This window comes from Portunus trituberculatus, chromosome 44 (assembly GCF_017591435.1).
Source record: "Portunus trituberculatus isolate SZX2019 chromosome 44, ASM1759143v1, whole genome shotgun sequence".
In the NCBI taxonomy this organism is placed as follows: Eukaryota; Metazoa; Arthropoda; class Malacostraca; order Decapoda; family Portunidae; genus Portunus; species Portunus trituberculatus.
The window spans coordinates 21,777,596-21,803,614 of NC_059298.1; the positions used below are offsets into that span (position 1 = coordinate 21,777,596).

The window sequence follows — 26,019 nt, forward strand, 5'->3', positions numbered from 1 at the left end:
TATACAGTATATATATATATATATATATATATATATATATATATATATATATATATATATATATATATATATATATATATATATACTCACACACACAAACACTATTTTTACAATTATTAATGCCATTATTCCTGGAAACATGATTATCACAATTCTAAAAGATATTCAAGTTCCTTGGATTACTAAAATAAAATTTCATACATTATATACAAATAAAACTCACCTTGTTCAGAAATTTCTCTAAATAAGGAGTAAATAGAATAACAAGATTATTCCTTACACACACACACACACACACACACACACACACACATATATATATACATATATATATATATATATATATATATATATATATATATATATATATATATATATATATATATATATATATATATATATATATATATATATATATATATATATATATATATATATATATATATATATATATATATATATATATATATATATATATATATATATATATATATATATATATATATATATATATATATATATATATATATATATATATATATATATATATATATATATATATATATATATATATATATATATATATATATATATATATATATATTGCAAAAATGTGTTTATTAAAGCTGCACATGAAATGTTATTAGCAAAAAAGCAGTTACAGAGAAAAAAAAAAAAAAAAAAAAAGCCAAGCACACACATATAAGTAGCCAATGCTTCTCTGCATGCTGTTCTTATAATTAATTTTACTCAACATCAAACTATAATAAATAAGAAGTCTATTCGCATGCAACTAATTTATCTCAAGCATCAACAAGGTAAAATTTCAAGTCTTAAAAAAAGTAGCATAATTGGAAACTTTTTATTTTATTTTCATAAGCATCACAATTTACATGCAAACTTTATAGAAAAATCTAGGAGAGAGAGAGAGAGAGAGAGAGAGAGAGAGAGAGAGAGAGAGAGAGAGAGAGAGAGAGAGAGAGAGAGAGAGAGAGAGAGAATGTAAAGTTTAGACCTTATGAATTTCAAAAATTTCAAACTTTCAGATGCATTCCAACATACATTAAGAAATTTGGAAAGTAAGTCTGAAAGTTTTAGAATGGAATGTTAAAAATAAATTATTAATTTAGATTCTAAGGAACATTTATGTTCAATTTCCTCTTTTATAGAGATGCCCCTGGTAAATACCAAATCCAACCTTGCTGCAACATCTTGTCCCCTGCACCTTGTTGGTGATCTCACCCACTGTGTCATCAAGTTATTTGTTGCTACCTTTAACAATTCCTCTGCCCACTCACCACCATTCACCACTTCGTAGTCTTCCCACACTATTTCTTTACAATTAAAGTCTCCAACTATCATCACTCTATCCTTTCTGATGAGTTCTTGCTTCATTCTGTCTAGAGTATTTCTCATCACCATTTGGTACTGTTCATATTCCCAAGCATTGGTTCTGGGTGGTATGTATACTGTTATAATATTAATGTCCCTCTTGCCATCTGTTATAAGCATACTTATCACTTCCTCATTTCTCTTACTATAGTTCACCTCCTTCACTATCAGATCTTCCTTAGTAAGAACCATTATACCACCACCTCCTTTATTTTTTCTATCATTTCTCCATACTTTGTAGTGTTTTACAACAAACCAGTCTAGCTTTATTTCGGGCCTTAGCTTTGTTTCCACTATACACATTATGTTCGGTTCATTATTTCTTAGGTAATCCATACTTTCTAGCCTCTTAGACAGAAATCCATCTATATTCATGTAAGTCACTTGTATTCCATTCCTAGTCTCTTTCTTCCATGTAATGTCTATTCCGCCTGTTTTATCCACCACTTCTTTAGCCTCCCATTTCTCATCCTCCAAAAAAACTTGGTCTTTTCCTCCTCTGTTCTTTCGTCATTCCTCTCTTTATTTCAGTTACAAGCTCTTTCATTTTCATTTGCTCATCCTGTGACATATTTCTTCTTATGTAAATTGTTTTGGTTTCCTCAGAGTCCTTAAGTTTCCAAGCCCTCCTCAACAAGGCCTCAGCTGCCACCTGAGACTTTAATTTCAATTTTAATGGTCTATTTTTGCCTTTCTCAAAAGCTCCCAATCTCACACTTTCTTCTACCTCAGCATATAGGTCCTCTTCCTCCACAGAGATCTTATTCAGTAAAGACTTAATCCTGTCATTTTCCTTATTCCTCCTATCCTGCCAGTTTCTGTTAGTTTCCTCCCTCAATCCTGTTATGATCACATATTTTTTCTTTTCAGCAATATCTCTCACCACATACTCATTTTCCTTTAGTGCCTTGACCCATTCACTCTGCATAATCACTTTATTTTCCTCTTCCTGCTTTTTCACTATCTCCCTAAAGGACCTTTGTACCTCCTGATGTTCATGGTTCACTTCTTTCATCCTGGCATCCTGTGTGTGTGTGTGTGTAGTAAGTGCATGTAGTTTTGTGTGAAGTATGAGAGTTATCTTTAGAGGGCAGGTTATGACTGCCCTCTTGAGTTGTGATACACAAAGCAAAATGTTCAGCAAGATCACAACTAGCTTTGATTGTGAGTTCACAGCACTCTCTAAACTGATCCAGACCAGAACTGGTCCAGAACAAAACTATTGTTACTAGACCTCGCTGGGAATAAATTATAGTTTTGATAGGTTTCTACAACCTTCTCCTCATGCAAGGTGTTTCACAAAATAGCTACCCAAGGAAGTTTTTTTTCAACCTACTTTTCAGAATGTTTTGAAAGTGAGCTTGGTATGTATCATTACACAGTGCCACTTGCTTAGGATCCATGGTTGGAAAAAAAAAAAAAAAGAGCTAAATTACTGCACAAAAAGCACAAGATGCAAGAAATGTTTTTACAGCAGAGGGGAAGAAATACATGAGCTGAATGCATCACTTGCTTGATGTTGGGTGTTCAGTGCACCAGACAGTAGTGTTGTACCAGGAGCTAGCTCCTAACTTATATTTTGGCTTGCAAGTCAAAAGCAAAAATTCAACCAAGGGACAGCTCATAACTCAAGGTTCCACTGTACATGTTTCCCTTGCTGTTCGATGGTTCGTTATTCAATTCTTCAATTATCTGATCGCTATCCATTGTTAGGGTGCATTTATCTGATCATTAACCTATCAGCAGAATGTAAACAAACACACCGCAACTGCAGCACCACCCACACAGCATCGGCCACCCATCGAAACTAACTCCTACTAGTCTTTCAGCTTATCTTTAGAGGAAATGATTGAAATAGTTAAGCACCAAGAGGGAGGTGAAGGTGGCAACTTCATTGCCAGCCAAAACTGTGCAGTTCCCCCAATCTACTATCTCCAGTCAGGTGCGACAGCTTCTACATTAATGGTAATGATACTAACGAGGAAGAGGGAGTAAATAATCCCTTTCTTCCTCCCTTGTGACAACAAAAGCCCTCTGAATTTATGCCAACTTGCAGAAGAAAGGCCATGAAGTGAAGGCGAGGGCAGCTTTCAATGCCAGTAAGGGCTGGCTTGACTGCTTTTAAAAGTCAAGGAGCCCTGGACAACAATGTGGAGCAGGCCTTCAAAGTGTACAAAGAAATGTTTGAGGCCCCCAAAAAAGATGGCAACACAAACCACCATCTCCAGCTTCATCAAACCTGTCGCCTCATCTGCAGAATCAGTATCAACGGCTATATCACCTCCCTCTTCCAGACACACTCTGCCGCCTGTTCTATCTACATCTGTTCCCCTCTTGCCAGTGGGTATTGGCTTTTAGGGAAAACCAATGTAAAAAAAAAAAAAAAAAAAAAAAAAAAAAAAACTACCTCTTTGGGTGGTGAGGAAAAGTATTCGCTAACTTTCAAAACAAGCTAAGCCTAGGTTACTCTCCTCATTATAATAACCCCTTTCCCAGTGGATCTATGTATACTGTATTTAATGGCTCATAAGACACATGGGCTCATAAGACGTGCCCAGTTTTGGCAAAAAAAAAAAAAAAAAAAAAAAAAATATATATATATATATATATATATATATATATATATATATATATATATATATATATATATATATATATATATATATATATACATATCAATAAAACATGATTAAAAATATATAAGTAAGGAGTGGATTTAAACTGAATATGAATTGAAGGATTTCACCTGACATTTGAAGGCTCACATGCATTTAGATCATTATTAGATTTCAGTATTTTGCATTTAAAATCTTTAATATTTGCTAGTAGCCTATGTACCAATCCTGTGAGATGTTTATGTAAACATGCATATGGCGTCAGCACTGACTGAGACAACAGCCCTAATAATCATAATTTTTCTTTTTTCAAATTTTTTTTCACATTTATGTAAGGTAAGAATGTTAAATGATAGGTGCAATTTTAATTGTGTGAAAGTGTGTCTTACTTAACACTGTAAAAAACACAGGGAGTCTTGCCCATGTCAGGATCAAGATTGCCAATTGCATGTTTTGTTTTGGTTCATGTCTCGCAAATTCTTCCTGACTGGTGTCATTCTATGTGAATTACTGGTAAGTATGACCTATTATATATTGTTACCTTGAAAGAAAGAGTTGCTTTGTGATGTAGTACCAATCATCACTTTGTATACTTGTGTGAAGATGTCTGGGGTTTGATTTTATATTTATAGCCTCTGCTGTCATAAACTGACCACCAACCATTGCCTCAATACTGAACCTTGGCATCATAGGACACAAGCCCATTTCTTGAAACTTTTTTTATGGAGCAAAGGTGCATTTTATGAGCCATCAAATATGGTAGATCTTTATCTTTCTAAAATGGGACTTTGTGTCGGACTGTCTACATATAGACATTTGTTCTGCTTTTACTGTGCTAAGTTGTAGCATGGTCTATATATAGACTATTCTTTACAAGTACAGTGGAACCATGCGTGCTTTGGGATCCTAGAGGTCTCCAAGCGCACGGGTTCGAATCCTGTCCACGGTCTGAGTATAGGTTGGGCTTCCTCACTCGGGGCAACGGTTTCCTAGCGGGTGGGCTTTAAGATAGGAGGTACCCTAAAAGTATCCCTTTAGCCCATAAATTCCCGTGAAAAGCCCACATGGTATAAAAAAATAAATAAATAAATAAAAAAAAAATAAAAAAAAAAAATAAATAAATAAAACAAATTATTATTTGGAATCTCAAATATCCAAACTTGCCAGCATGGACTCTTAAGGCTGGTCGCCACTTGTGCTTTTTCAGTGGTGGATGTGCTACGCACATAAGGTAATATTGGAAATATTTGCATTTTTTTATTTTCTTTTATTATTAGTCTCATGTCAAAGAAAAAACTGTACCACACACCAGCAGTGTTGTTTAAAAATTAATTAGAACAAAACAACAATGTGAAAAATATAAAGAAAAGTTGAAGTAAATTACATACAAGTTGTAAGTTCTGGATGTGAGTAACTCCAAACATTCATATAAATATACTGATATACATTATCATCAATTAAACAAAAATAACACTATATATAGATTCAATTGTTTGATCCATTTTGTGGCAGAGTTTATATATAGATGTCAATCATAAATGTCCATTTGCAGGAAAACTATATATAAACACATGCATGAAAGTTGGTAGTCAATATATTGATGTTTTTCAATTCGTAGCATACTCCTGCCCTGACACTGGGAAGGGGATAAACCTTATTAAACCTTAAGTTTGCTATCCAGTCGTTTGTTATACAATCTGATTTTCAGGAACGTAACTCAGTTGTAAGATGAGAAACCTGTACCTCCTCAGGTTTCTCCCAACAAGCAGAGGCAAAAACAGAGGCATCTCTGCTTTGGGGATCTTGAGAAGGGATTGAAGAAATAAGACAAATACAAATATGATATTGTGATTGAAGGAGCCCAATGGAGAAGACATGGCAATAGCGTAAGCAAAAGGATTAAAAGTTAGAAAATGGACAAGAATATTGGAAATATTTCCAAGACAGTTAAGAATATTAGTAGGATGTTACACCAATTGCTCTAGGTCAGTGATTTCCAAACTGGGGGCCATGGAATACTTTCTTGGGGGTCACTGAGTAATATGAAAATTATGGCTTTGAATTAAACTGGATTTTATCTTACACCAGCACTCTAGGGGCTTAAAAAATTACTTTTAACCCTTAACGTACGATGATTATTTTAGGACGATTGTAGTGTTGCGAGCGAAGAGGCGGGAATCATTCCGGGAATCATGATTTTTCCGCACTAAATGTTTGAATCTCTCCTCCTTCTCCCCCTCCCTATTGGTCCTAGGGCAAGTGGAGGTATCTGGCATCTTTTCTCACTCGCCTCCTCGAGCCTTGAGACATGTTCCCTCACAATAGGTCATCTTTTCCCATTTTGAGGCGACATCTGGCAACCCTAATGACCCAGAGGGAGGAAATGGTACTCTGAGTGATGTTATGTCAGTGTTACTCGGTAGTGACATTGAGGACAGTGATGAAAATGAAGAGAGTGATTTTTTTATTCAGACAGAAGAAAATGAAGACTCCAGCAGTGATTCTGATAGTGATCTGGGAGACAGAGATCAACCTTCATAGCGACGTTCATAAACCTCCTCACATACTCCCCTCAAGCAATGCGCTGGTGTGTGTCACCTGTGGTTGCCTCTACAGGACTGTGCTTGTCGGCCAAGTCATGTGAATCCCATTGCTAATAAGAGTTGCCAGATTCCAATTATTATAAAAATCCACAATGTGGTTTCTTTTTCTTTTCCTGTTTTGCAGATCATTTCATATATCTGAGTTTGCATTTTCATGACATGAAAGTGTAAAAGTTCCTACTTTTACATCAAATTCAAATGCCGAGAGAGAGAGAGAGAGAGAGAGAGAGAGAGAGAGAGAGAGAGAGAGAGAGAGAGAGAGAGAGAGAGAGAGAGAGAGAGAGAGAGCAATTTCAGGATGTAATTTTTTTTACCAGAAAGGAATTAAAAATTATGAAAATCAAAAGATCCCTTGGCAGGATTCTTTTCTACACACCCATCTGTTCACACACACACACACACACACACACACACACACACACACACACACACACACACACACACACCTTTACATGTAAGTTTGTGTATGTGTGTATACTGTATGAGTGAGTGAGTGAGCATTCAGATCTACATAGTAATGCAGAGTAATTCCAGTACACTATCTCAACAAATCCAATAATGCAGGATAATTCCAGTACTTTGTCTGAATCTTCTATATCAAAGACTTTAGCCTCTATAGCATACAGTCAACCCTCGGCTATCACGACTTCAGCTATTGCGTTTTATTGCTATCACGCACCCATGAAAAGCTGCTAAAATTTCATTAGCGCGACCTCAGATGCCTGCTATCGCACGCCCAGCCATGACGTCATGGGATAACTGAGCGCTCATTGGCAAAAACCACCATCCCACTAAGATGAAACACAGTCTCTGTACAGTAAATACAATGAGCTGATGTAATTTTTTTTATGTTATAACCTTGACATGTTTTAATTGGTACCAATGGACTATACAGTAATTTAAAAAAAAAAACGTAAAAATGAGGGATATTAGGAGTAAAATTTGTGGTTGTGGCACCAATAACAATTTTCACCATTAGTTGTTCAATTCGGCTATTGTGTTTTCGGCTATGGCGCGGCTATTTCGGCCCCAATTGTGCACGATAGCCGAGGGTTAAGTGTACATCCTTTTTTTTAGCCTTTTGCAACTATCAGTTAATAATTTCATATACTGTATTTTAATTTCTTGATATACCTGATCCTAAATCATAACTTTACAAAATTTCAAGACCATGAAAATGTGTGAAAAATGGGCATAAGCATGTCGCTTTAATTTGATGACAATATATTAACACAGCACCATGATTTTTTAGTATGGATAATGTAATAAATTTAACTACATCATAAAAAAAAACTTACATGAAATATTCTCAAATCACACAGCACATATTTAATAAATAAAGCAACAATCATTTAAAACCACTTAAAAAGCAAGATCTCAAATTTCACTAAAAGCAAATTTGTGACAATTTTACCATACTGACAGATGTAATAAATACTAGAGCAAGCATCACCCAAGCTTAATCAAGTGCTCTGAACTAGTTGTTATTGTGTGGGTATCAGCTATTATAGAACACTATAGGGTCACAAGCAAAAAAATAAAAAAAAAAAAAAAAAAAAAAAAAAAAAAAAAAAAAAAAAATAAAAAAATAAAAGAAGCTAAACACATGGGACAGGGAGGTGACACGAGTCTTGCTACTAACAGCCTGACGGAGAGAGCCACAGACTGCAGGAGAGAGAGGCAGGTCAACATGAAGAGCTGCACAACACCACGCTCAAAGGGCTCAAAGGGTAATGGGAGCAAAACAGCCATGGTGGGTGCAACATTTAACGCAGCCGAGTGCTGTTAGTCTCACCTGCAGTAGTAGTGGTCGCCTGTGTGGCTGTGGCGGCAGCATTGGGCCATGAGGGCCAGGTGGACCATGGGGGCCAGATGGGCCATGGGGACCAGGTGAACCATGAGGGCCAGGTGGGCCATGAAGACCAGATGGTCCATGGGGACCAGGTGGACCATGAGGACCAGATGGCCCATGTGGACCATGAGGCCCATGTGGTCCATGATGACCAGGTGGACCATGAAGACCATGAGGAACAGGTGGACCACCAGGCCCGAGTGGCACCATACCTGGTGGCCCTGTAGGCAGGTGTGGGTGGCCTCCAGGGGTACCATGTGCCATGTGTGGAGGCAAGCGAGGCCCACCCATCACCACTGAGGGTCCCGGACCCATCATAGTTGGGTGGTGTGGGCTAGGCCGCATCATAGGTAGTGGTGGTGGGGCCCCAACCCCAATAGGGGAGCCCACACTGCCTGCCATTGATCCCCTCAAACCCTCACTCACCATCACCTGAGAGGCAACCCACTGATATTACCACCACCTTCACCACCACCATTGTCAACTGCCAGACCCACACAGTAAACCAACTTCTCTATAACAACATTTTGGTATAGTGATCATGATAAAAAGTAAAATAAATAAATATATTAATCAATAATAATAATAATAATAATAATAATAATAATAATAATAAAAAACTCAAAATACTTTATATGTTTAGATCACAGTAGTGAACTAATTTTGTGTGTGTCTGAAAGTGAATACTCCAAACTACTGCAGTCCTGCCATCTCTGGGTTAATTAAGAGAATACTACACAACCATGCCTTAATACTTCAAATATGGTTATTGTTTATAAAGAAATTGATGCATTATAAAAAGCATAACTCCATAGTAAAGATGTTGCTTAAACCTAGAATATATGATTTCCACATAATATAGCAGAGCATTCCTACAACTTAAGGTACTGGGCTCAAAAATCTGTGATAAGATGCTTGATAATGGTTCACTCTAATGATAAATGAAGACCAAAAGTGGTCCACATTAGTATGTTATATGAAAGATTAAACAATTCAAGTGTATCAATATAATTCTTCAAAATCCTTTGATACTTTATACAGGTTTAAATGAAAGAAAGGTCATTCTTATACCCACAAATAATATGATCATTCCTTCTAAGTGTCATACACAAGTTAGATCAAATTCCCAGAACAAACTGCAGAACTAAACATTTCATTAAAACTTTAATGTTCTACTTAGAACAAGTTAGTGGTAATTAATACTGTAAAAAAAAATAATCTTAAAAGTTTATATATTCTATTTAATAGTGTTGAGATTATTCATTCAGATTGAGATGGATATCATAACTGATACCAAAAAATGCTAAGGAAAAGGCAATATTTTAATTTTCAAAAAATTGTGTACAGTAAACCCTTGATATAATGGAGAATATGGAGACAGGGGTCTGTTGTTATATCTGAAGATCTGTTATAACCGAGGATCTGTTATATCCGATGGAAATACCGAAAAAATCCTTTATATCCCAAATTTAGTCCAGTATTTATACCCGATGCTGACCCACTCTATGGCACGCCACGTGGAGTTCCTGTGACTAGGTATTATGGGAAGATGCCCTTGCTATAATGGAATTTCATCCGTTATAGTGAGGGTTTGTCCTGTCAGATATTTTGTCAGTTATATCTGATATCCGATATATTGAGATCCACTATATCAAGGGTTTACTGCATACACACACACACACACACACACACACACACACACACACACGTGGTCGCTGAGCTCCAGAGCAATCATCTCTAATTCTACAGTTGCCATTGCCTAAGAGTAACCAAGGTGGGAAAGGAGCTTGTAATGTTTGTCCCGTCTCCATATAGTCATGTTAACTGTTGATTAGCAAAATAATGTCCAGGGAAGGTGAATATAAACTGTAGCCTGCGTTTGAGCCATCAGCTGGTTTGTTTACATCTGCGCAACATGGCGGCCGTGAACTCGAAAGATGAATCAGACTTCACAGGATTTCAAGGAATAATGGAGAAGAGCGTTTATGTGAAGAAAATTCTGGAGTTGGAAGGTAAAATTGAAAAACTGTTTGAAAAGTATGGGGGCCTGGAAACGAGTTATGACAATGTAATGAAAGAGTGCCGATATGAAGAAGGAAAATGCAGTACTGAAAGAGGAAGTTAAGTTAATTAAAGTGAATTGCGAAAATGTGGAGAATCTCTAGGAAAAGTGATGGAGAAGCAGGCTGAATGGAAAAAAGTCAGGAAGTGGAAAGAAAGGAGGTAAATTACAAAGTTGCAAGTCTGGAAAAGGAAATCAAAGAGTCTGGGAGAAAACTTTGGGCCTTGCTGAAATTATAGATCAACAGATCATAGAAGAGAAGATTGCTGAGAAAGTGGTGAAGGTTATTAAGTCAAATGAGACATTGGTGAGGGAAACTGTAGACAAAAAGAGATGTGTGGTGATATTTGGTGTGGAGGAGGATAAGACACCGAGTAAAATGGAGAGAGAAAAACATAAAAAGGTGATAAATAATATCATTAATGTGGTGCAGGAGGAGGAAAAGACCTAGTACAAGAAATAGAGGACTTCCATAGAATTGGAAAGTTCACAAGAGAAGGTATGAGGCCAATAAGAATCAAACTTAAGTCACAAAAGGATGTAGATGAATTGGTGGAGAAGTCATGGAGGCTAGCCCAGCAGGAAACAACAAGGAAGATTTGGTTGAGAAGAGATCTCGGTGAAAAGGAAAGAGAAATGTTAAATGAGTTGAGAAAGGAGGCTTTGAAAAAAATGAAGAGAGGACAGAAGAGGAGAAGAAAGAGTTTTTCTGGAGAATCTTGGATATGAGACTGAGGAAGTGGTTCATAACCCAGAAAAGTACAGCAAGAAAGGACTAAAGAAACTTACATATGAGCGAATGTAATGTATTCCAACATAAATGGAGTGATATCGGGATTTTAGAACTCAACGATTACTTGAGGGACAAGAACCCAGATATTGTGGGTCTTACTGAAACAAAACTGAGAGAGGAGAAGACCTGATGATGGTTGGAGAAGGAAATATAATGTTTGGAAAAGAAATAGAGTAGGTAAGATGGGAGGAGGAGTGATGTTGCTGGTTAAAAAGATATAAAGGTGGATCAAGTGAAAGAAGGTATGGGAAAGGCAGAAGTGCTAAAGATCAGAGCAGAAACTAATGAAGGAAAAAGAGGCACTACATAGTGGTGTACGTACCACCTAAGACAAATGCATGGTCAGTACAGGAATATGAAGAAATGATAAGTGATACAGGAACATGTCTGGAAGAAATGTTGGGTGGCTGTGAACGAACTATAATGATGGGAGATTTTAATTGTAAAGAGGTGTGTTGGGAGGACTGGTCAATGGAAGGATCAGAGACAACATGGGAAATACACTATTGACACTGGCAATGGAAAATGTGTTAACTCAGTGGGTCAAAGAAGATACTAGGTTTGGAGGAGAGGGAGCATCGTCAAGACTGGACTTGGTCTTTAGTACAGAGCCAATGGTCATTGAGGAGATGAGGGTGGAGTGCCCTTTAGCAAAGAGTGATCATGCAGTTTTGGAGTTCAAGGTGATAGATGAAGAGAAATCTAGAAGAAATGAAGAATATAAAGTGGGAAGATGGAATTATGCCAAGACAGATTTTGGAAACCTAAAGAAATTCTTTCAAGAGACAAATTGGATGAAATTCAAGAGTGCTAAGGAGCAAATGAAAAGTGGAAGGAATTTATAAAAATATACAAAGAAGGTGAGAAAAATTTGTACCAATAAGACAACATAGAGAAGTTGGAAAGCAGGACTGGTTTAACGATAGATGTGAAAAGGCTAGAACAAGAAAAGAGGATGCATGGAAGAGGTGGAGAAGGAAAAGACGGATTAAGCAGTGGGAAAGTTACAAAAGAGCAAGAAATGAATATGTGTTGATTAGAAGAGAAGAAAGAAAGAAACAAGAAAAGGATATAATTGATAAATGTAAAGACCAACCAAGGCTTTTTACAGACATGTGAACAACAACATCAAAAATAGAGAAAGTATTGAAAGTTTAGAAGTAAATGGAGTATGCAGTGAAGATCCCAGGAAATGGCAGAGGCTATGAATGGATGCTTTCGGAAGGTATTCACAAAGGAGACTGCTTTTGACAAACCACTGGTAATGGAACAGAAAGGGATTATGAAGGAGTTTCAAGTAACTGTGGAGGAGATCAAGAATATGATGGGGAGTTTAGAAGTGAGAAAAGCTGTGGGACCTGATGGGGTATCAGGATGGATTTTAAGAGAATGCAGGGAGCAACTGGCAGAAAAAGTTTGTGAAGTAATTGATGCCTCATTAAGGGAAGGTGTAGTGCCCCAAGACTGGAAAAGAGCTAACATTGTCCCAATCTATAAATCAGGTAACAAGAGAGACCCATTGAACTATAGACCAGTGTCACTTACAAGTGTGGTAGCTAAGATGTGTGAGAGGGTGGTGAAGAATAGATGGACAGACTTCTTGGAGAAAAATGACATACTTTGTGAGTGTCAATTTGGTTTTAGAAAAGGGCGTTCATGCACGACAAACCTGATATGTTACTATTCGAGGGTGATAGATGTAATACAGGAAAGAGATGGTTGGGCTGATGGAATATATCTGGATTTAAAAAAGGCCTTTGATAAGGTACCACACCGGAGACTGATCTGGAAACTTGAAATGGTAGGAGGAGTGCATGGCAGTTTACTAAAATGGATGGAAGACTTTTGGTAGGAAGAGAAATGAGAACAATAATTAAGGACAGACCATCAGAATGGGGCTTGGTGGAGAGTGGAGTTCCACAGGGATCAGTGTTGGCACCAGTAATGTTCGGGTCTACATAAATGACATGGTGGATGGGGTGTCCAGTTATGTGAGCCTATTTGCAGACGATGCAAAATTGTTAAGAAAAGTGAGATGTGACAAAGATTGCGAACTACTCCAGGAAGACTTGGACAGAATATGGAAATGGAGCTGTACATGGCAAATGGAGTTCAACACGACAAAATGCAAGAAAATAGAGTTTGGCAAGAGTGAAAGAAGAATCAGGAGTATGTACAAGATAGGAAATGAAGACATAAAACCAGTCATGAAGAAAAAGACCTTGGGGTGACAATTACCAATGACCTATCGCCAGAGAGACATATAAACAAAATAATTGGAGAAGTATTGAACTTATTGAGGAACATAAGAGTGGCGTCAGATATTTAGATGAAGAAATGATGAAGAAAATAATTACTGCAATGATAAGACCGAGGCTTGAATATGCAACAATACAGTGGGCTCGAACTTAAAGAAACACATAAGGAAACTAGAGAAAGTACAGAGGGCTGCAACAAAATGGTGCCTGACTTAAGAGATTTGACTTATGAAGACAGACTGAAAAGAATGCAACTTCCGACCCTGGAAAACAGAAGAGAAAGGGAGACCTGATAGCAATATACAGAGTGATGATTGGCATGGAAAAATGGATAGGGAAGATCTGTGTATGTGGAATGAAAGAATGTCGAGAGGGCATGGGAAAAACTAAAATGGCCACTTATAGGAGAGATGTGAAAAATATAGCTTCCTCATAGAAGGGTGGAAGCATGGAATAGTTTAGACGTGGAAGTGGTCAACGCAAGGAATATTCATGATTTTAAGAAAAAGCTGGACATTAATAGATATGGAGACGGGACAACACGAGCATAGCTCTTTTCCGTATGTTACAATTAGGTAAATACAATTAGGTAAATACACACACACACACACACACACACACACACACACACACACACACACACACACACACACACACACACACACACAGAACCTCTGAATATGAATGTATCTGCACATGAAAGGCACACAAGTACATTTCTTTAATCATGAACACAAGTTTTACTCTGAACATAAATGTTCCACCTGGCCTGTTTTTAGAATATGTGTAGAAATATATGGAATGAGTACAAAATATGTAGTGTCACATGTTTCATCAACAATGACTGAATCTTTATAATCCCACCTTATCTCATCAAAATTGCAAGAGAGGAGTAAAGTATATACATTTTGAGTACTGCTAGTAAGAAAGACAGAATTATATGCTTTTTCCATGCAAGTTGAAAAAAAAAAAAAAAAATAAATAAATAAATAAATAAATAAATAAATAAAATAAAATAAAAAAATGAATAAAAATAAATAAATAAATAAAAAATAAAATAAATAAATAAAATCAAATAAACACTAATGTGCCAATTGCCTATTCAATCTATAATTGAAAAGATAAATATCTTGAAACCTCGCTCTTGAGTGAGTTCAACTCATAGGAAGGAGTAAATAAAGAAGCAAGCTAGGAGAAGGCATATACTGTAAACTCTAGGCTTGATGGATCCAGTTTTAACAGAGTTTATTTTGGATTTAATGGACAACGACAGTGGGGGTAAAAAATACAGAGCAACTGATCAAGAATAGTTTTTGAACTGACTAATTTCCAGGGAACCTTTCAGCACATATGGGGAACATTTATCAAGAAGGAAGATGTGGACCAATGGTTGGAAGGAACTGATGACAACCCATGATACAAACTGTGAATTGCAGAAGAGACTGTTCAAGATGCCCTCACAACTGAGAAAGGGAGAGATAAACAATGAGGACAACACGCTCTAGTCCTGACAAAATCATCCTCACCAGTTAATTTATATCACAGTCATCAAATATGTGGGCTTATCAAAGAACCCAGAAACCTAGCATCACTACCAACATTTACTAAGATTAATACAATCTATCATCATTGAGCAGTTTCTTTCTATCACCCTTTATCCAATCCACCTCTCTAATGCATGAGTTACCTAGTTCTCTTACTCATTAATCATTTAACCCTTTCTCTGGTACACCCTAGAATTCACTACCTGCTTTTGTTTACTCCTTTCTATCTCTTGAACCCACTGACTCTAAAAGAAAGAGTGGTCTATGTATTCAAGACTAAGGAATAGTTGGGTACAGGTTGACCTTCAATACAATGGCATCCTTGATTCCAGAACCATGTCAAATTAACTTTTTTTATTCTGAATTAACTGAGGCTTACCCATTGACATTTCCAATGCACATGCTGATATGTCTAGAAAATAGTGTATCTATTGTGGCAAAGACAGTTTACAGATAATATGAAAAGCTACAGTCTGAAATGTATATTAAACACAAATATCATGAGACAGGAATCAAGCCTTGAACTCTTATATGCATATTCTGTTTCTCTTCATTCATTTGCTAGTAATTTTTCTCCACAAACCATATGCACTTAACTGCTACGTCACTTCTTGAATTTCAGCAACCATCTCTCAGTATAATTATGATGAACTTGAATCTCTACAACAACCAATCAGTATACCTAATGGAGGTGTTCAAAGCCAAACTTTCTATGATGCATATTCTTTGTGCCAGTTATGTTCTTTCCATTTTTCATTGTTTATATGTATGTATGTATATATATATATATATATATATATATATATATATATATATATATATATATATATATATATATATATATATATATATATATATATATACATTTTTCTTTAATTCCATGCCATCAAAGAATTGTTTCAACTTTTCCTACTGTTCCTATAAATCTTGCACAACTTTTGAGCCTATGCTGTAAGTTTCACAAGAAGATGAAGAGACAACATGAATAAGGTTTGGCAACACTTTCACTTATCTTTTTTACTGTTATTGTATCATGTTTATATTGTGCTAGAATTTCACTTCCTTCTTCTAAAGGTATAGCCAGCATATAACAAGAAAATAAGGATCATAAAAAAAAAAAACTCAGCTTAAGTGTCAATTGAGAGACACACACACACACACACACACACACACACACACACACACACACACACACACACACACACACAAAAAAATATATATATATATATATATATATATATATATATATATATATATATATATATATATATATATATTATTAAGTTTCTACAGTAGAGCAATAGATATAATGCAGGAGAGGAATGGATGGGCACACTGGGTCTATTTGCACCTAAAAAAAAAAAAGTACATCACAGATTGCTATGGAAAATTAAAAAACATTGGTGGTTTACAGGGAAAAGTACTGGATTAGAAAACAGACTTCGTAAAAGACAGGGAAATGAAAACAGTGATAAAAGGTGAAGAATCAAAATGGTGTGGAGTTCCACAGGGAATGGTCTTGGCCCCTGTAATGTTCATAGTATATATCAATGATATGGTTGATGAGGTGAACAGTTACGTAAGCTTATTTGCAGATGACGCAAAGTTACTGAAATAAGTGAAAAATGACATGTACTATGAAATGGTACTAAAAGATTTGAATAACATACACGAGTATATATATATATATATATATATATATATATATATATATATATATATATATATATATATATTGCAGTGATGAAACAATGGAAAAGAATAAGACAGAGATTTTATACTATGGAAGGTTTAGAAATTCAGAAAACAAAACAGGAGAAAGACTTGGGTACTACACTAAATGACAATTTATCACTGGAAGAACACTTAAACAACGTAGTTGGGGAAACATACGAGTTATTGAGAAAAATGAAATGGGCATTTACCTATATAGATGAATAGACAATGAAAAAAACTAATAGAATACATGAATTGACCTAAACTAGAATATGCTGCACTTATAAGGTCACCACATAATAAGAAAGTACATATAGAAAATATAAGGAAGATAGAAAAGATTCAAAGAAATTTGTCCTCATCTTTTAGCTAATTCTTTACTAATCTTTAAAGGAACTTGCATTCAAGAGTGCCCTTTTTATTTTTAATGTTTTAGTTGCCCTTGGCTAGTTTCCCTCTTGCATAAAAAGAAAAGGTTCCGTTTGATAAACTTAACGCATGAAGACAAATTAAAGATATTAAAATTTCAAACATTGCAATAAAGAAGAGAGAAAGAGACCTAATTGCTACATACAGGGCATGGAAGAGGATGGACACAGTTGACAAAGAAGACCTATTGGTGTGGGACTCCAGAAATACAAGGGGACATGGCATGAAATTGAAAAAGACTGTGTGTAGAAGAAATATAAAAAAAAATAGTTTTCCATACAGACATAGAAATATGGAACAATATGGATGTAACAGTGGGTCAAGCAAGAAATATTCATGATTTAAGGCTAAACTGGATGACTATAGGTATGGACACAGGACAGCACAAGCATAGCTCCTTCCTTGTAAAACACAACTAGGTAAAACTAGGTAAATACATACACACACACACACACACACACACACACACACACACACACACACACACACACACACACACACACACACACACACACACACACAGTTGCTGGCTCTCTCCCAGTCCTCCCTTCCTTGCCATATACAGTGAACCCTTTGACTTTGAATATGATTCATCCCAGAAAGATGTTCCATGTCCAAGTTATTCCAAGTCTGATATTGATAAATACAGTGGAGACTCAATACTCGAACTTAATTCGTTCGTTTAGGGAGGCGGTGGCGTAGTGGATAAGGTGGTGAGCGTGGTATCGGGCAGATGTCCACGCGTAGATTCAAATCCCAACCATGTACCACGTATTTAATTTTGGGGCTTTTAAGATTTTGGGATTACTATTGTATCTCCAAAATCTTCAGACTCTAAATTACCAGATGGTATAGTTTATTTTTTGATAATTAAATACCCTTACCATCAGGAAGCCATTTTTAAATGTCTTGTGTGGTTGTATCAGAGTCTGACTCACACCTTACACAGTACATTATAATAACTTAATTAAACTGCCTAAATGTTTAACTTCATAATTTTTATTTTCATTAAACTTTTCACTGTACTATGATGCACTCTTACTTTGTTTACTCTCAAAGGAAGTTCAAGTCAGGGGTTAAACTTATTACAATCGGTTCACTTAACGAATTTTCGCTCAACAAAGAGTTTTTTAGGAACGTAACCCCTTCGTTCAGCGGGGGTTGCCTGTATATATATATATATATGTATGTATATATATATATATATATATATATATATATATATATATATATATATATATATATATATATATATATATATATATATATATATATATATATATATATATATATATATATATATACAGTCAACCTCAGCTATCGCGACTTCAGCTATCGCGGTTTATTGCTATCACGCACCCATAAAAAACTGCTAAATTTTCATTATCGCGCGCCCAGCCATGACATCATGGAATATCTGAGCGCTCATTGGCCAAAACCGCCTTCCCGCCTAGATCAATTCGGCTATGGCGCGGCTATTTTGGCCCCAATTGGGCGCGATAGCAGAGGGTTAAGTGTACACACACACACCTAACCCTCTGTTATCGCGTTTAGGCGTTATTGCGCACTTATGAAAATCTGCAAAATCAAGTTTTAGCGCATCTGGAAAGTCGTTATCACACATCTGTAGTAGTAGTAGTAGAAGTAGTAGTACTACCCCATATCCCAACTACACCCCGACGAATGTTTAAATGGGGAAAGGAGGAGGAGGAGGAGGAGGAGAAGGTGGAGCGGGAGAAAGATGATCATGACGATGGTTACTAATATATTACCAAATATTATTAACCATTCCATTAATTTCAGATTGTCGAATGTTCATAAGCTACATCAGTATTAATTGTAATAAATTTTGGGTAAAAGGGAAATTTTTGGGTTGAGGCACCAATTTATTTATTTTCTATTCATTCTTCACTTCCATTATCGCGTTTTCCACTATCGCGTGTTTTTTTTAGGCACCAATTTCGCGCGATAACGGAGGGTTAGGTGTGTGTGCGTATTTAACTATTTGTGTATTACAAGGCCCGAGCTAAGCTCTCTGTGTCCTGTCTCCTTGTCCATTCCTGTCATATCTCTCTTTCATCTGATTGACACACACCACGTCAACGACATCACTGCTCAGTTTATTCCACTTATCAATGCTACGACGCGGGAAACTATTTTCTCACGTCATTTAGACAGATGTCTTTTATTAGCTTTTTTCCATGTCCTCGGAGATGATTACTTGTGGTCACCTTTATCAACTCTCTGTCCAGTATAACAATCTTGTTCACCAATTTATACATAGTTATCATGTCTCCTCTAGTTCTTCTCTCTTCTAATGTGGTCAGCCCCAGCTTCCTCAGTCTTTCCTCATAGTCTAACTCCCTGAGTCCTAGTACCATCCTTGTTGCCAGCCTCTGTACCCTTTCTACCTTCTTCACATTTTTCTTCATATGCGGTGACCAGACACAAGCTGCATTTTCTAACTGGGGTCTTATTAAGGTACATAATATCTTCCTCATCATTCCTTCATCTAGGTAGTGTGTGTATATGTGTGTGTGTGTGTGTGTGTGTGTGTGTGTGTGTGTGTGTATTTACCTAATTGTATTTACCTAATTGTAACATACGGGAAAAGAGCTATGCTCGTGTTGTCCCGTCTCCATATCTATTAATGTCCAGCTTTTTCTTAAAATCATGAATATTCCTTGCTGACCACTTCCACGCCTAAACTATTCCATGCTTCCACCCTTCTATGAGGGAAGCTATATTTTTCACATCTCTCCTATAAGTGGCCATTTTAGTTTTTTCCCATGCCCTCTCGACATTCTTCCATTCCACATACACAGATCTTCCCTATCCATTTTTCCATGCCAATCATCACTCTGTATATTGCTATCAGGTCTCCCTTTCTTCTGTTTTCCAGGGTTGGAAGTTGCATTCTTTTCAGTCTGTCTTCATAAGTCAAATCTCTTAAGTCAGGCACCATTTTCGTTGCAGCCCTCTGTACTTTCTCTAGTTTCCTTATGTGTTTCTTTAAGTTCGAGCCCACTGTATTGTTGCATATTCAAGCCTCGGTCTTATCATTGCAGTAATTATTTTCTTCATCATTTCTTCATCTAGATATACGAACGCCACTCTTATGTTCCTCAATAAGTTCAATACTTCTCCAATTATTTTGTTTATATGTCTCTCTGGCGATAGGTCATTGGTAATTGTCACCCCAAGGTCTTTTTCTTCATGACTGGTTTTTATGTCTTCATTTCCTATCTTGTACATACTCCTGATTCTTCTTTCACTCTTGCCAAACTCTATTTTCTTGCATTTTGTCGTGTTGAACTCCATTTGCCATGTACAGCTCCATTTCCATATTCTGTCCAAGTCTTCCTGGAGTAGTTCGCAATCTTTGTCACATCTCACTTTTCGTAACAATTTTGCATCGTGTGTGTGTGTGTGTGTGTGTGTGTATTTACCTAGTTGTAGTTTTACAGGGCCTGGGCTTTATGCTCGTGTGGCCCAGTCTCCATATCTACACTTATCCAATCTTACTTTAAAAGTGTGCACACTCGTTGCAGACACTACTTCTTCATCTAAACTGTTCCACGTCTCAATACATCTCTGCGGGAAACTATATTTTTATATCTCTCAGACATCTTCCTTTCTCAGCTTTTTACTATGCGATCTTGTGCTTCGGGTGTCATATTCTTCTCTCAGGATCAGTTTCTCATTATCCACTTGGTCCATTCCGTTGATCAATTTATAGACTTGTATCAGGTCAGTGTGTGTGTGTGTGTGTGTGTGTGTGTGTGTGTGTGTGTGTGTGTGTGTGTATTTAACTAGTTGTAGTTTAACAGGGCCTGGGCTTTATGGTCATGTGGTCCCGTCTTCATATCTACACTTATCCAATTTTTCTTTAAAACTATGTACACTCTTTGCTGACACCATTTCCTCACTCAAACTGTTCCAAATCTCAACACATCTTTGCAGGAAACTAAATTTTTTAACATCTCTCAGACATCGTCCCTTCCTTAGTTTCTTACTATGTGATCTTGTGCTTCTAAAGTCATATTCTTCTCTCAGGATCAGTTTCTCATTATCCACTTCATCCATTCCGTTAATCAATTTATAAACTTGTATCAGATCCCTCTCTCTCTCTCTGCTCCAAGGTTGGTAGATCCATAGCCTTTAGTCTCTCCTCATATGTCATCCCTTTAAATTCTGGAACCATTCTTGTAGCCATTTTTGTAGTCTCTAATTTTCTTATGTGTTTCTTTTATGGGGAGTCCACACAACTCCTGCATATTCCAATCTAGGTCTTATTTTAGTACTTATCAATTTCTTCATCATTTCCTTGTCCATATAGTGAAATGCTACTCCAATATTCCTTAGCAAATTATACGTCTCTCTGAAAATTCTATCAATATGGCTTACCGGTTGATTATTTTCTTCCATTGTCACTCCCAAGTCCTTTTCCTTTTTACTTTTTCTAGTTCTACTCCATCTCCCATCTTATAGATTCCCACTGGTCGTCTTTCACTTTTTCCCATTTCCATGACATGGCTTTTGTCCACATTGAATTCCATCTCCCATTTTTGCTCCATTTCCAGATCTTGTTTAAGTCTTCCTGTAGTATTTCACAATCCTCTTTTGTTTAATGACTCTGCACAGTTTCGCATCGTCCGCAAACAGATTTATGTAGCTGTTCACTCCTCTGGCATGTCATTTATATATACGAGAAAAGTATTGGTGCCAATACTGACCCCTGTGGCACTCCGCTGTCTACTGTTCTCCACTTGGACTTCATATCTTTAACTATCGTCCTTATTTCTCTCCCTTAAGTAATTCTTCATCCATCTCAATGTGCTTCCTTTTAAGCCACCCTTCTCCTCTAACTTCCATAGTAATCTTTCATGTGGCACTTTATCAAAAGCCTTTTTAGATCTAAATAAATACAGTCAACCCATCCTCTCTCTCTTGTACTTTATCAACTATTCTAGAGTAGAAACTCAATAAATTTGTCACACATGACCGACCTTTTCTAAAACCAAATTGGCTATTTGATAATATTTTGTTGTCTTCAAGAAACTCAATCCATTGCTTCTTTATTACTTTTTCACACATCTTGCATATTACACTAGTTAGTGATACCGGTCTGTAATTTAAAGGTTCTTCCTTCCTTCCGCTCTTATATATGGGAACCACCTCAGCTCTTTTCCACTCCACTGGCACTGTTCCATTTTCTATTGAGCATTTTATGATGTTGTATATTGGACTTGCTAGTTCTTCCCTACATTCTTTCAGTATTCTGCCTGAGACTTCATCCGTCCCATTGCCTTTTCCTCATCCAATTCCGTCATCAACTTTTTATTTCAAGCTTGGTTACTTTAATCTCTTTCATATAGACAGTCTCTATTACCCTGTGGTCTTTCAAATTTGGATTCCTTAGTAAAGACCTCATGAAATTTACTATTTAACAGTTCTGCCATACTTTTTGGGTCTTCCACCATTCCGTTTTCTCCTTTTAACCTTTCTATTGTTTCTTTTGTCTTATTTTTCCATTTATGAATCTGTAGAACAATTTTGGTTGTTCCTTACATTTTTCGACAATGTCCTTTTCATAGTTCTTTCTTCTTCCTTTCTCACCTTAGCATATTCATTTCTTGCTGTTTTGAAGTTTTCCTTATTTTCTGGATTTCTGTTTCTTCTCCACCTTTTCCATGCTCCATCTCGTTTCTCCTTTGCCCTAGCACATCTTGCATTAAACCAATCTTTCTTTCCTTCTTCTTTAGGTCTATATTTCGGGAACATATTCCTGACCCCAGTTTTGTATATTTCCAAAAATAAGTTATATTTCTCTTGAACCGTTAATGAGTTTTCCATCTCCTCCCAGTTTACGTTTTAAAATAGTTCTTGAGATTCTCAATATCAGCCTTTCTGTAATTTAATCGGTCTCCTTTGTATGATTCATCTCTATCTTCCTTTCCTTCTTCTATATCCATTTCTAATATTACATGGTCACTCTTTCCCAATGGGCACTTGTATCTTATATCATCGTTAATTGGTATATCCCTTGTAAAAACTAGGTCTAATCTTGCCGGCTCATCGTTTCCTCTGAATCTTGTGTTTTCCTTTACTCTTTGGACCATCAAATTATCTATCATTAGGTTCAGGAATCTATCTCCCAGGCATCTTCCCCCATACCACTTTCATAATTTTCCCAGTCTACCTCCTTACAGTTGAAATCTCCTACCAATATCACTTTTCTCCTTTCCTTAATGATTCTTGTAAGACTCCTTATTGTGTCATCTATCATGTCTCTATATTCTTGGTTAGTCCATGAGTTTGTTTTTGGTGGCACATATGTTCCAATGATTGTTAACTCCTTTTGTTAATATGCATCTTAACATACAGTATTTCTGATTTTCCTTCCCAAACTCCACTTGATTTACCACTATCTCCTTCCTTAACATCATCATGACTCCTCCTCCTCCTTTACCCACTCTGTCTCTCCTCCATATATTATACCTTTTATCTATGTCTATTTTTATTGCCTCATTTAACTTTGTTTCCACCAGGCATACAATATCTGGTTCTTCTTTCTTTATGTAATCTCTTAATTCTAATTTACTAGATAAAATCCCATCTATGTTTGTATACATCATTTTTAATCTCTTGTTCTTATCATTTTTAGTTAAACTTGCTCCATTTTTTTCTCTTCTTTCTTTTTTATATACCATTTCCTTATCCTGTCTCCTATAATTCTCCAAAAAATGCCTTCTTCTCCTCCTCTGACCTTTCATTATTTTTTCTCTTGCTTCTGCCACCAGTTCATTGTGTCTCTTCCTTTCCTCCTCGTTTCTATTTTTCTATATATATATATATCTTTGCAACCTTCTGTTTCTCTGAGTTTTGTTTTTCTATATAGTACTTCTTCTGCTGCTGCTTGTGATTTTAGTAATATCTTAATTGGTCTCACTGTTCCTTCTTGATATGGTCCCATTCTATGGATTTCTTCTACTTCCTCTTCTAAGTTCTGTCTATCCTCGTCATTCAGATGTTTTAGTAGGTCTTTTACTGATTTCATTTCGTCTTTTTCCCTTCTTGGTCTATATTTAACATTTTTTCTTTCAGTCCAAAAATAATTACACTTTTTTTTTTCTGCAATTTCTCTTACTAAATTTTCTTTTTTCTTGAGGACTCCTATCATTTTGCTTGTCATATTTTCATCTCTTTCTTTTAACTGTTCTTGAAATACTTCTTGAAATGATTCCTTGTCTTTCTTATCTTGGATTCTCCATGCTTGTACTTCTTTTTTAATCACGTCTTGTACTCTTTCTTCTTCTTTGTTAACTAGATCTTTTAGCTTCTCTTTTCTCTTTCTCAGCTTTACCGAGTCCTTCTTCCATCAATTTCTTGTAGTTCGCTATTTGGACTTTTAATTCTTCATTTTCGGTTCTTAGCCTAGTTTCGTTTTCTTCCACTCTTTTTATCCTTTCTTTCAATTTCTGGAGCTCTTTATCCTGTTCTTCATTCTCTTTCATTCCCATACTCTCCTTTATCAATTTATCTAATTTACGTTCGATAGTCAAGACTCTATCAAATAGTGAAGTTTGCGCCGTATCAAAGCCTTCAAATTCTCTTTCTCCCTCACCAACATTGTCATCATCAGCTTTCATTCTTTCCCTTGTCACATACCTGCATTTAGATGGAATATCTTTCTCACTCATTATTATTTAACACTGTATTCATGAAAAAAAATGAGTCCACACTTTTCGCCCAGGCCACTGCAAACCCAAACAAAGGTAGTGAAGATCAGCTGATTCTCGGGAGCGACGATATTGCGTGCTTCCTCTACCGCGTCTCGTCTGTGTGTATTTACTTAGTTGTAGTTTTACAGGGCCTGGGCTTTATGCTCGTGTGGCCCCGTCTCCATATCTACACTTATCCAATCTTACTTTAAAAGTGTGCACACTCTTTGCAGACACTACTTCTTCATCTAAACTGTTCCACGTCTCAATACATCTCTGGAAACTATATTTTTAATATCTCTCAGACATCTTCCTTTCTCAGCTTTTTACTATGCGATCTTGTGCTTCGATGTCATATTCTTCTCTCAGGATCAGTTTCTCATTATCCACTTGGTCCATTCCGTTGATCAATTTATAGACTTGTATCAGGTCTCCTCTCTCCTTCTTTGTTCCAAGGTTGGTAGATCCATAGCCTTTAGTCTCTCCTCATATGTCATCCCTTCAAGTTCTGGGACCATTCTTGTAGCCATTTTTGTAGCCTCCAATTTCCTTATGTGTTTCTTTTTATGAGGGGTCCACACTACTCCTGCATATTCCAATCTGGGTCTTATTATAGTATTTATCAATTTCTTCATCATTTCTTTGTCCATGTAGTGAAATGCTACTCCAATATTCCTCAGCAAATTATATGTTTCTCGAAAAATTCTATCAATATGGCTTACATGTTGATTGTTTTCTTCCATAGTCACTCCTAAGTCCTTTTCCTTTTTGACTTTCTCCAGTTCTACTCCATCTAACATCTTATAGATTCCCACAGGTCGTCTTTCAGTCTTTCCCAATTCCATGACATGGCTTTTCTTCACATTGAATTCCATTTCCCACTTTTTACTCCATTCCCAGATCTTATTTAGGTCTTCTTGCAGTATTTCACAATCCTCCTTTTGCTTTATAACTCTGCACAGTTTCGTATCATCCGCAAACAAATTTATGTAGCTGTTCACTCCTTCTGGCATGTCGTTAATATAAATGAG

General features: G+C 36.3%; 1 protein-coding gene across 1 annotated transcript in view; it reads right to left on the bottom strand.

The window, feature by feature from the left end:
- LOC123518657 (histone-lysine N-methyltransferase 2C-like) overlaps positions 1–26,019 on the bottom strand; it is a gene marked incomplete in the record, with an annotated part of 371,622 nt that overhangs the window by 82,092 nt on the left and 263,511 nt on the right. The window contains 1 exon segment of the mRNA XM_045279595.1: positions 8,406–8,894. Within this exon segment, the coding sequence (XP_045135530.1) occupies positions 8,406–8,894 (489 nt within the window).